The sequence below is a fragment of the Zingiber officinale genome, chromosome 1B (genome assembly GCF_018446385.1).
Source record: "Zingiber officinale cultivar Zhangliang chromosome 1B, Zo_v1.1, whole genome shotgun sequence".
NCBI lineage: Eukaryota > Viridiplantae > Streptophyta > Magnoliopsida > Zingiberales > Zingiberaceae > Zingiber > Zingiber officinale.
In genome coordinates, this window is record NC_055986.1 from 129,551,882 (window position 1) to 129,565,430 (window position 13,549).

The following is a 13,549-nucleotide window of genomic DNA, read 5'->3' on the forward strand; positions in this document are numbered from 1 at the left end:
ACTTTACATACATGGAGTGAAAATATAATTTTTTAAATATAGGGATTGCATGTAAAGTTAAAGTTACGATTGAAGATTTTTTTCTAATTTATCATAATTTTTTTATCCAATCAATGTTTTTAACTTTAAGTCTAATAAAATAAAAATAAATTGGTTGATTTTGTTTACTCGGGAAATAAACGCAGCACATGGATAGAAATTCGGAAAACCAAACGATTAAAAACAGAGGAAACCAGAAAATCAAAATTTTAATTTTATAAATCTATTATATGGTACTTCTTCTCAGCAACGGGATCACGACGGATGCTTTGAACTATAAATGTAAATGTAAGGACTAGTCCTGATCGTTCATTTATATTGGTAGAATGTGATGGTCCCTATTTAATTTAATAGATCGGATTATCAAATCTCACCCATCTGTCTATGTTAATCTAAGAATAGACTAAGAGGTTCCAGAGAATCTGTCCCGCAACGGGATGGACAGGAATTTGGAAAGGATGGAGAGATGACGGTACATATATTTTTTTATTTATTTGATTTTAAAATATTGCCAATATTGTCATTATGCATTCCAAGATCTACAAATATCAATTTCATTAGATTTTTGTCGCATTAATATTCTATACAGCCATAATATAGTATAAAATAATAAAAGTTTATATGTAGGACTCGAATTTAGATATTTATTAAAAAAAACATAACATAATTGACTTGAACGGAGAATGATTCTGCAAGCTGATATGATGATATCGTAGATCCTCTCTATAAACAAGTAATCTAATCATTTCCTGTGCTTTTACAAGAGTAGATCCTCTCGTTCACAAATTATGAATTAAGGATGATTCATTACATGAGGACCTTTGATTTAAATGAACTATATCTATATAAAGATAGGGTCCATCTAAATCAAAGGTCATCATCAATGAATCATCCTCTAGTCCATAATTTATGAACCAAAGATCCCTACTGGTGCTTTACCTTTCAGATCGATTGCATAGAAGGACCTTCAGCTTCTCGACCGACCCAAACCTCTTTAGAGACGGCAAAATATTTTAGGTGAATTTCTAAAATATTTAAATTATATATTTTATTTTTAAAATTATCAAATAAAGTATTCAATATTTTTTTTTTTTTTTTGTCTCTATCATCGTCGGCCCCAATGATTACCAAGTATAATAAAAATCTATTTTATGTTAAAAATCATTATTCTAGGTCAAATTGAGAAATTGATATTTAAAAATATAAATATAATCAATATCGATAGGGGTGTAAATGAGTTAAGTCGTTCGTGAGCTATCCGAAACTCGATTCGATAAAAGCTCGTTTAATGAGGCTCATTAAGATAAACAAACTACGCTCAAGCTTCACAATATTCGACTCGTTAGCTCGTGAATATATTCGTTAAGCTCATAAATCAATTTTTAAATAAAAAAATAATAGTTTTGATATTAAATTTATAGATTTTACACTCTACTTATGAAAAATAAATATATTAAATTTATTTATTAGAATAAAAATATAAATTTTAACCAGAATATTATAATTTTTTTAAAATATATAATTAAATTTTTAATGAATATTTAAATTTATAATTTATATTTATCAAGCTCGTTTAGGCTCGATAAAAACTCGAATAAGCTCGTGAGCTATGAATATATTCGTTAAATAAAACTCGAGCTCATTTCAATTATAAACGAGTCAAACTCAAACATCAGCTCAGCTCGATTAGACCCCTAAATATCGGTAATTTTGAAATTAGATGGTCGTAGATAAGGGGGACCGGTCTCGGCTTTTCCTCTTTCTCAGGGTACTCGACTCGATTGCGGCGAAGAAACTCTCCATTCATGGCGGCCGCGGCAGGTCGGTTTCTACAGCGGCGGATCACCTCTCTTTCGGGTCGAAATCTTCCTCTCCAGTTCCGCGGGCAGCAAGGTACTACTGTCCTTTCATGAATCTAGCTTCTAGGTTTCTCTGTTTTTTTTTTCTAGTGGAACTATTGGATCCTTTTCGGTTATTCGGAGCAAGTTGTATTCGTTCTTCCAATTTTGGTAGTAGGAAAACTGTTTCGTTCACTTTTCTCTGCGTTTGATGGATATTTGTTTTCTAGTTAAGGGTCATATCCAATCGATCTGTCTGTGCTTAGGTTCTATTGAATTACTTATGCCCTTCCGTTTGTTTTGTGTATGATTCTTCCTGGTTTGTTCTAAAATATTTCAATAGATAAATCTTGCTAAGGTGATGAAGGTATCATTGAATTGGAAGTCATGCCTTGATTGTGTTCTTTGCGTTTTTGATGTGCTGTGATGGTTGTTGGAATTACTTCCGTTTCTTACAAATTAAAACCTGTCATTGAGGTCCTACATCGCGAAAGAAAACCCAATCTTTCTCCATGGAGGTTCCTTGAGCATCTGAAGAATGGATCATGAAAGGAGAAATCCAAATGTAGAATAAATACAAGACCGTAACGATTCAACACTACAATGGACAAAAAGTTGAATTTAGGAAAACATTGAACTGGGATTAGTGCTCAAAATAATACAAGAAACATGAAATTCAAAGCTTTAACACATCCTTGAGAAATAATGCATCAACGAATCTCTAAGTAAATTGTTAGATCAACTAACGAATGGAAGTTTGACTATGAATCCCTTGTCTAGTTTGGTTTGTTGTTGGAAGCGTCATCTCTTCAATATATCATTGACCCAAACCTCATCTAGGACCATGCCAATGAGGAGAAGCCATTGTGGTACAATCTGCCACACATATGAATCAAAGTGTTGAATTGTTTAGAAATTTCACGTAGACAGATCATTAATGTAGTGAAACTGAGAGCCTTACTATGGATTTGTGTTATTTCTAGTAATATAGCTCCATCATTTATAAGATAAGAGGAAGTAACTTGAGATGATAAAAACATTTCAAAGGCAGCCTCTAGATCTAACTATAGTTAGACAAGTTGAATTGATTAGAATACAAGGTGTAAGGGTATTGGGATGCTAAGAACATGCCAAAAAGTGACCTATAAATATCTGGACAAGCTGAATGGATTAGTGGACAAGGTTAAAGGATAGATAAATGCAAAAAACCCTTCAAACAATGTATAAAATATTCGATTAATTAATATGGTATAGCCCCTTGCATGTAGCTGACCTCAAATAATTGAGATAAACACAAATGATGATCAAATTGGTTTATCATTGGCCATTATATATGTATTTACATGCTTAATAGTCAATTAGATTAGGTGTCTTAAGATGAAACATTTTTATTCAGAACAAATACAAATGCTTAGGATCAACTGGACAAAAAAATAGTTACAAGTAATTTGACCAATGCATGTTCATTGGTAGTTTCAACCAAAGCCCAGAAGGAATCAAAGTGCCTGATAAACTCCTTTACAGTCGTATGGATTTCCATCTCTCTCTGCAGCATGTTTTAGCTGGTGAATAAGAAGCAAATAACTTTTAGAACATGTATGTTAGTGCAAAACAGGATTGGTATATGTAGAACAATTTTGATATCCTATAATGTTGGGCTGCTGAAAATGGCGTGGTAAATTTGTTTGTTGCAATAGGAACATCTTGCTGGTCGAGGCCACTATCCATAATGGATACAACATTTGCAACACCTTCAAATTTTGAATGCCCCTCAATGTAATAAATACCACACAATTTCCAGATTAGTCAATTGCTCATCTTTGAAAATTGAATAAGGAACAGATGTTTAGCAAGATCAGAGTATGCTCTTGATGCCTCAAAGATGGTAGAAGATACTTATTTTGCCTTTTTTTTATTATTTTAATCTTTTCAACCTAAGCTTCTAAACGCATAATGTACCAAACATGATTTATGTAGTGCATGGTGATGATGAGGATGGAATGCCTACTGAAAGCATGCAAGTAGTAGATCAAGAATATACCATTCATCAAAAAAGCAGAAAACTCTTTAGCTTAGATTAAAAGATACAGTTAACTTTCGTCCAAAATGGTCCATGTCTTGGCATTTTACATTTTTCCCTGCAGTTGTTTTTCGTAGTACTAAAATTCTTATTCTAATGCAGGATATATATATTCTCAGTTTGTGAAAGGTACCAGAAGTGTCAGCACGAAGACAGAATCATCTCCTACAGTCAGTGAAGAGGAACAGGATTCAAAATCACGCCATGATGACTCCAAATTGACTCCCAACTCGATCAAAGTAACCAGTGCAGTTAATGAGGACAACAATGTTCAGTATAAAGCTTTCTCCAAACTGAAAACATCCACAAGACATGATCTAGCCATGATCTTTACTTGCAAAGTCTGTGAGACTCGATTGGTGAAGACAGTTTGCCGTGAATCATACGAAAAGGGAGTAGTGGTTGCTTGCTGCAGCGGGTGCAACAATCTCCATCTAATCGCAGATCATCTTGGCTGGTTCGGGAAACCTGGAAGCATCGAAGACTTTTTGGCAGCCCGAGGGGAGGAAGTGAAGAAAGGTTCAGTAGACACACTGAATCTAACCCTGGAGGACTTGGCTGGCAGTAAATCATCATGATCATAGTAGTTTGATAGATTTGTACTGAATTTGATTAAGTTGGAGCTTAAATAAAGTTAGAAAAACATATTTTAATATGATGATACTTGATATGTAGCAATTTTAACGAACATTATTATTTTATTTTATTTTATTCTTATCTTATAATAATTTTGGTTAAAATTATTATAACATTCATCAAAGTATGTAGGTTAGTTGAAAAATAACAAAATCACGTATGCTTTACTTCTGTTAATGTTCTCAGTCGAATTGATATTTTTTATCAATTGAATCATTTTTTTTTTGTCAGTAGATTTTGGAATCTAGAGATTTTAAAATTATATGAAATTAGTTTCTACGTGTTCATCTAGTTTTCTTGATTATATTCACGTTTTTAAATATTAATTTGACTCTTTGAGGAGATGGATATAATCATGAGAATTAAATATATAGAAATTGATTTCATGTCAATTAGAAATTATTTGTCTATCAAACGATTTTTCCTAAAATAGATTTTTCAAAAATCAATTTCAAAATTCATCATAAACAGTAATATTTTTTAAAAAAGTGATTCGTGTTCAAACGAATATTGTGTTCAATATATTATATTAAATTGATGTTTGAGGTCATTTATATAATCAGGAGAACTAGACGAACACATAGAGATATAGTTTCATATTATTCTGAAGTCTCTAGATCCATCAGCTGGTTTCAGATAATTTTGGTCGAAAATGACTGATAGACTCAGAGATCTCGGAATGACATAAAATCAATTCCTATGTGTTCGTCTAGTTCTCTTGATTATAAAAATGTCCTCAAACATTATTTTGACCTAATATATTGATAGTAATGATTTTTTAAACATAAAAATGTGTTCAAAAAATTAATTCATATTCAAAAAATCATTACTTTTAATACATCAGGTGAAATTGATATTTGAGGGTATGGATATAATCAATAAAACTAAACGAACATATAAGAATTGATTTCATATCATTTCGAGGTCTCAAGGTTAGCCCATCCATCAGCCGATTCTAGTTGAAATTGACTGATGGATGGATTTTTTGAAAATTAATTCGACTGGAAAAAAATCAGTTGAATCGATTTCCAATAGTTTTTTCAAATAGTTTGGAAATCAATTCAATTGAATATTTTCTAGTCGAATCGATTTTCAAAAAATCCATCCATCAGTCGATTTCAGACAAAATCGACTGATGGGCGGGCTGATGAACTTAGAGAACTCGGAATGACATGAAATCAATTCCTATGCATTCGTCTAGTTCTCCTGATTGTAAAAATACCCTCAAATATTAATTTGACCATATATAATAGAGTAATGGTTTTTTTATCATGAGTATGATTGAAAAACTAATTCGTGTTTGAAAAATCACTGCTTTTAATATATTAGGTCAAATTGATATTTGAGGGCATAAATATAATTATAAGAACTAGAAGAACTCATAGGACATGATTTCACTTCATTCCGAGCTCTTTATGTCTATCAATTGCTTTTACGTTCATTCGGTCAAAATCGGTTGATAGACCTAGAGAATTCGAAAAACTAATTCATGTTCAAAAAATCGTTGCGAGTAGGGCTGTAAATGAACCAAGCGTTCATGAACAACCTTGGTGTTCAGTTTGGTAAGAGCTTGTTTATGTTCGTTCAATATACATAAGATTAATTAAACAAACAAGCTTGAACAACTCATTAAGCTAAATAAACAAGCTTGAACACATATGTGTTCAGCTCGTTAACGTTCGTGAACAACGTTCGTGAACAATGTTCGTGAATAACGTTCATGAACAATGTTCACGAACCATATTCATTAATAAAACTCTTTTCAATATGCTAAATAAATAATTAAATAAAATAAATAAATAGATTTAAATTATCAAGCTCAATAATCAATCAAATAACTAAAAGTTTCAAATAATCAAACAAGCTTGAATTGATAACTTGATAACATCTAAACAAACCAAGCTTGAACCAAGCTCAAGCTAAACTCGAACCAAGCTCAAACCAAGCTTAAATTGAGAGCTTGATAACATCTAAATGAACTAAGCTCAAGCCAAACTTCAAACAAGCTCAAGCTCATAAAAAATAAACCAAGCCAAGCTTGAACACTCATTTCAAAAGTTTGGTTCATTGTAAGCTCGGCTTGGTTACCTTATCAAACAAGCTTAAACACCCCAAAGCTCGGCTCGACTCAGCTTGTTTACAGCCCTAATTGCGAGCCTAGGTTTATTGTATTCATCTAGTTATCTTGATTATATTCATATCCTCAAATATCAATTTAACTAAATATATTGAAAACAATGATTTTTTTAATATGAATTAATTTTTCGAGTTCTCTAGTTCTATCAACGGATTTTGACCCAATGAACTTAAAATCAATTGATGGACATAGAGAGCTTAAACCATGTCCTATGAGTTCTTCTAGTTCTTATAATTATATTCATACCCTCAAACATCAATTTGACATAATATATTGAGAGTAGTGATTTTTTAAACACGAATTAGTTTTTCAAATATATTTGTGATAAAAAAAATCATTATTCTAAATATATCGAGTCAAATTGATATTTGAGAGCATTTTTACAGTTAGGAGAAGTAGATGAACGCATAGGAATTGATTTCATGTCATTCTGAGATCTCTAAGTCCATTAACCCGTCCATTAATCAGTTTTGTCTAAAATCAGCTGATGGATGGATTTTTCGAAAATCGATTCGACTAGAAAATATTCAACCGAATCGATTTCCAAATTGTTTGAAAAATCCATTAGAAATCGATTTGACTAATTTTTTTCCCAGTCGAATCGATTTTCAAAAAATCCATCCATCAGCCGATTTCAGCTAAAACTAGCTGATAGACAGGCTGATGGACCTAGAGACCTCGGCATGATATGAAATCAATTCTTATGTGTTCATCTAGTTCTCTTGATTATATCTATGCTCTTAAATATCAATTTGACCCGATATATTGAGAGCAATGATTTTTTGAACACAAATTAATTTTTTGAATATATTTTTAGGTTCAAAAAATTATTGCTATCAATATATCGGGTCAAATTGATGTTTGAAGGCATTTTTACAATCAGAAGAACTAGACAAACATATAAAAATTAATTTTATATCATTCCGAGGTCTCTAGATGTTGGTGCAACCTTAGGTCAAGGTTGACCTGGTTGACCCGATCGACTCGAGTTGACTTGACTCGAGTTGTATTTTGATGTTTGACTTGGGAAGATTGTTGATGTAACCTTAGGTCAAGATTGATCTAGTTGAGTTGTATGTTGATGTTTGTCGAGAAGAGAGTTCTATTCTTGATGTTTGACAAGAATAGATGTTTGGGAAATTGTGGGTGCAACCATAGGTCAAGATTGACCTGGTTGACCTGATTCGGGAAAAGTCCAAGCAGGGAGCTTGGCACGCGAAAAGTCCAAGTATGGAGACTTGGCACTGGAAAAGTCCAAGCAGGGAGCTTGGCACGAGGGAAAGTCCTAACTGGGATGTTAGGCAGTTGGAAAGTCCTGGTGAGTGAAGCCAGGCAGTGAGAAAGTCCTAACTGGGATGTTAGGCAGTGTGGAAAGTCCTGGTGAGTGAAACCAGGCAGTGGGAAAGTCCAAGTTAGGCAGGGGAAAGTCCTAACTGGGATGTTAGGCAGTTGGAAAGTCCTGGTGAGTGAAACCAGGCAAGGGAAAATCCAGATGGATCAGGGATGATCGGACTTCTGGTGTTGAAAAGTCTAAGTGGGTCAAAGGGATTGACCGGACACTTAGCGGGGAGTGCTAGCAGGTCAAGGGAGTGACCGGATGCTAGGCATGATGTACCAACAGGTCAAGGTTGACCGGATGTTGGTGTGGAAGCCTTAGGTTTAGGGCTGAAAAGTTTGGATCGGGCTGCGGACCGATCCAATGATACATGGCTCATCTGATCGGTCTGGTGACCGATCAGTGACCGATCAGTATGCTACTGATGGTTATCTGATCGGTCTGGAGACCGATCAGAAGGAGATCAGTGGCAGCGGAGAAAGAAGCCTGATCGGTCCGTAGACCGATCAGGAGGTTCCCTGATCGGTCTGTGGACCGATCAGGAGGTTTCCTGATCGGTCCATGGACCGATCAGGGACGGAACAGAAGCATAGGCTTCTTCCCTGATTGGTCTGCAGACCGATCAGGATGTTGCCTGATCGGTCCACAGACCGATCAGGGTTCTAGCCGTTGCGACGCAACGGCTAGTTTCTTCGCTGTTTCTTCTTCGCAGGTATAAAGGGGCTGAGAGCTTCTACAGGGATTCTTCTTCCTTCCTTCTTCTCTTCTGCTGAAGATTTGTGGGCTGCGATAAGAGCTCTGTTGAGTTCCTTCCGAAAGCTTCGCGTGAGCTTCCCCGACTGGAACAGCTGCTGCTGTTAGAGTTTTTGAAGCTGCTGCTTCATCCGGACTCCAGTCGACGAGAAAGCAAGATTGGTAGAGTGCTTGTGTATTCTTATTGTATTTCTTGCTTATTCTTTGTACTTGTACTCTTTGTTTGCTGTTGCAAACGTTTGTGGCGAGGTTTCTCCACCCACAAGGAGTATATTGTATTAGCCGGTTCTCCGGGGACTCATCCACCGACGGATTGACTGGTCTCGTCCACCTTACGGACACGCCGAGGAGTAGGAGCCCTAATCTCCGAACCTCGTTACATCCTTGCGTTGAGGTTTGATTTCTTCTCCTGTTTTCTTTCTACGTTGTTATTTCCGCTGCTTAACTAATTTGTAGAAAGAAACGAGCAAAGATTTGGGGTCGGCTATTCACACCCCCCTCTCTAGCCGTACGAAAGGTCCTAACAAGTGGTATCAGAGCGAGGTCGCTCTTCATCGGATCAACACCCGTGGGAGCAAAGCTAGAGAATGGATCTCTATGGAGAAGATGTCACCATTCCACCCTTCTACGAATGCGGCGACTTCGCGTATTGGAAGGTAAGGATGAAGTACTTTCTTATGACTAACATAATGAATTGGTTTTGTGTACAAGAAGGTTTTACTCCTCCGGTGGATAAGGAAGGAAAACCACTTGAGAAGAAGGAGTGGACAAGAGAACAAATTCACAAATCCGAAATCAACGAAGAGGTAACGAGAATAATTGAATTTTCATTGCCTACTAACATCTTGTGTAAGATAGGTTACAACAATGCCAAGGAATTATGGGATAACTTGGCCAAGTACCATGAGGAGAGCTCCACTTCAAGCCATGAAGAGGAGCCTAGTGAGCCAAGTAGCTCACATCATGGAGGGAGCAAATTAGAAGTTGAGGGTTACTCAACATCTAAGGACGAAGAGGAGGAAAGTTCTTCTTCAAGTTCGGAGCAAGAAGAAGAAGCTTCTACCTCCGAAAGGGATGAAGAAGAGAGCTCGCATCCACCCTCAACCCTAGGTAACTCGAGCAATTTAAGTTCAATTAAATTACGCATTATGTGCTTTGAGTGTAGGGAACATGGACATTACAAGAGTAAGTGTCCAAAGAGGGTAAGAAAGACTCCACCGGCGCCAAAGGTCAAGGAAGCCGGAGTCCCGATACGCAAAGGCAAGGAGCACGTGGTGTGCTTCCAATGCAAGCAAAGGGGACACTATAGGAGCCAATGTCCGAGGGGGAGGCAACCTCACAAGGGCAAGAGACCGGGCACATCGATAGGGGGAGCTAAGGCAAACCCTAAGGTAACCTCTAAGGTTCATTATTGCAATTCTAATAAAACTCATGCTAGTAGTTTTGTTGCAATTGTTAATAATGATAAGCATGTTAACTTTAGGAATCAATTCATGTGCTTAGGAGCTAAACATGTTAGCCTAGGTAAGGATAACACTAGAAATACCAACCCTAGGATTAACGCTTCTAAAGTTAAGAAAAACCTAGGTAGAAATCCCAAGAAGACTAGACACATGCCTAGGAATATCTCAAGAGAAAATGAAAAATTAAAACTTGAGGTATTGGAGAGGGAAAATCAAGTCTTGAGGTCAAGACTTGATAATTTAGAAAAGACTCTTAAAAACATGGAGAAGTCATCTCTAGGGTTTAAGAGTCAAAAACTCAAGTCCAAGGACAAGAAAGGTTTGGGTCACAAACCTAAGTCTCAAATGGTCAAGCCCACTTACCACAATGTTCCATTTGATTATGGAACAAAACCTAGGGCTAGGAAGACCATTACCAAGGTTACAAGGGGAGTCACCCCTATAGTTGACCTTGATGAGACCCAAATGACCAAGGCTTCAAAGCCTAAGAGGGTCATTAGGAGGGTTGCTAGGGAAGTTATCCCTAGTGAATATTTAGTGAACCCAATGAGCTCTAATAGGTATTGGGTTCCTAGGAGCATCTTCTCTACCCCATAGATGGGTTAGAGAGTGTCAACTCCAATTAGAAGGGTAGTTAACCCAACTTTGAGGAAATTGACACTCAAGGAGCATTTTCAAGGTTTTGATAACTTTTGAAAATGAAAAAGAATTATTATTTACTCCTTGAAGAGTAAATTGTGTCATATTTGAAAAATATCGATTTTAATCTTATTTGGCACAATTTAAGAAAACCTAGAGAAATACCATAATTGGGATTTTGGTTTCTCTTAGGGATATATGGGCAATCTAGGGTTAGATTTTAAGTTAGCTAAGGCTAAGGATACTTAGATAGGGAAGTTAAGTATTTTATTTGAGCTAACTTGCCATGACTGGTTGCCCTCACATGTCATGACATCATGTTTAGTTTTATTATCATTTGAAATGTCATGATAATGCTTAGGCTAGTTTTTATGTCATGTTTATTTAAGTTTCAAACTTTATGCCATGACATCATGACATTGGCACATGTTTTCATTTATGATACCATTTTATGCCATGTCATCATCTCTTGCATTAATAATCAATTGAATTGATTTAGGATGAAAAACACATTTTGATATTGAGATCAAAGTTGTGTTTAGAAAATGCATGAGACCTTAGTCTAAGATACCTAAACCCATATCTCACATCAAAATTGACATGGATGTGGTTTGATACACCTTAGATGTGTGTGAGATATTAGGATCATGAGTTAGGATCAAGGTGCATAGTTCTTGTACCTAGATGAGCCTAATTCAAGAAATGGAGGATCATAGGGAAAGCTTGTGTACAAGTCATGTACATTTAGCCCTAAGATTATGGTCCTAAATTCAAATGGTTTTAAAAGCATTTTAAAATTGATTTGAAAAACCTTGATGAAGCTTTCCTAGTGATAGCATTCATCATTGAACATTGTGATACAAAGTTGAGTTAAACTTGAACTATTTCAAAGTTTTTGAACTTTGTATCAAGATTGAAAAATGGAAACTATTTTCATAGAAAATTATTTTTCCGTGATAGTCTATGGTATGAGGAGTGTATCCTCAAAATTTTACGATTTTTGGAATTTTCTGGAATTTATTAGGAGTTTCTGAATTTCCGGGAAGGGAAATCAGAAATCTCTGATTTCAGAGTGTGGATCGGTCACCGGACCGATCCAGGGAAGTTCTGATCGGTCTGGTGACCGATCAGTGACGATCCAGTGCGATCAGTGAAGGGTGGATCGGTCTGGGGACCGATCGGTCTGGGGACCGATCAGAGCGTGCCAGTTTCTGATTTTCAGCTGTTGGTCTGAAATTTCAGCTGGAAGTTAGGTTTTGTGGATTTCTAAAGGTTTGAAACTCTCCAAGACATTGTTGGTGCAATGGTCAAGGGGGAGTTGACCTTTAGGGGGAGTTTTACCTAATTGTCAAGGGGGAGTTGACTTTTAGGGGGAGTTTTTACTCAAAAAGACTTTTAAGGATTAGTGATATGGAATTATCACTAAGTTGATTGTTGAGTTTAGTATCAAGAGGGAAATTAAGAGTTTCAATGAAAGGTATGGGACTTTCATTAGGAAGAAACTCTTGACCTTGATACCCTCCTTTTTCTTTTTGATGTGTGTCAAAAAGGGGGAGAATTATTGGAGAACCCAAGTTAGGTTATCAGGTTAACCTAAGGGGAGAATGTCCGGAGAATGTTCAAGGAAAGAACATTGGACATTGGAAAATGGGAGAATGTTCTAGGGAGAACATTGGAAAACCTAAGTTAGGTTATCGGGTTAACCTAACTTGATTATGGTTTTGTCAAACATCAAAAAGGGGGAGATTGTTGGTGCAACCTTAGGTCAAGGTTGACCTGGTTGACCCGACTCGAGTTGACTTGACTCGAGTTGTATTTTGATGTTTGACTTGGGAAGATTGTTGATGTAACCTTAGGTCAAGATTGATCTAGTTGAGTTGTATGTTGATGTTTGTCGAGAAGAGAGTTCTATTCTTGATGTTTGACAAGAATAGATGTTTGGGAAATTGTTGGTGCAACCATAGGTCAAGATTGACCTGGTTGACCTGATTCGGGAAAAGTCCAAGCAGGGAGCTTGGCACGCGAAAAGTCCAAGTATGGAGACTTGGCACTGGAAAAGTCCAAGCAGGGAGCTTGGCACGAGGGAAAGTCCTAACTGGGATGTTAGGCAGTTGGAAAGTCCTGGTGAGTGAAGCCAGGCAGTGAGAAAGTCCTAACTGGGATGTTAGGCAGTGTGGAAAGTCCTGGTGAGTGAAACCAGGCAGTGGGAAAGTCCTAACTGGGATGTTAGGCAGTGGGAAAGTCCTAACTGGGATGTTAGGCAGTTGGAAAGTCCTGGTGAGTGAAACCAGGCAAGGGAAAATCCAGATGGATCAGGGATGATCGGACTTCTGGTGTTGAAAAGTCTAAGTGGGTCAAAGGGATTGACCGGACACTTAGCGGGGAGTGCTAGCAGGTCAAGGGAGTGACCGGATGCTAGGCATGATGTACCAACAGGTCAAGGTTGACCGGATGTTGGTGTGGAAGCCTTAGGTTTAGGGCTGAAAAGTTTGGATCGGGCTGCGGACCGATCCAATGATACATGGCTCATCTGATCGGTCTGGTGACCGATCAGTGACCGATCAGTATGCTACTGATGGTTATCTGATCGATCGCCGAGACCGATCGGGAGATCGATGGCGGCGGAGA

The 13,549-nt window shown here is 36.8% G+C and overlaps 1 protein-coding gene across 1 annotated transcript; it reads left to right on the forward strand.

Annotated features, from left to right (window-relative positions):
• Positions 1 to 1,771: 1,771 nt before the first annotated feature.
• Positions 1,772 to 4,668, forward strand: LOC121978970 (DNL-type zinc finger protein-like). The gene is made up of 2 exons (XM_042531093.1): positions 1,772 to 1,932; positions 4,060 to 4,668. The coding sequence occupies exons 1-2, from the start codon at positions 1,845 to 1,847 to the stop codon at positions 4,533 to 4,535; spliced, it is 564 nt and encodes a 187-aa protein (XP_042387027.1). The 5' UTR covers positions 1,772 to 1,844; the 3' UTR covers positions 4,536 to 4,668.
• The last annotated feature ends 8,881 nt before the right edge of the window (positions 4,669 to 13,549 follow it).

Bases quoted from the DNA above. Each gene is read 5' to 3' on its own strand.
- LOC121978970 (XM_042531093.1), top strand. From the start codon at position 1,845: ATGGCGGCCGCGGCAGGTCGGTTTCTACAGCGGCGGATCACCTCTCTT. The intron at 1,933-4,059 runs GTACTACTGTCC...ATTCTAATGCAG, and splicing joins CCAGTTCCGCGGGCAGCAAG to GATATATATATTCTCAGTTT.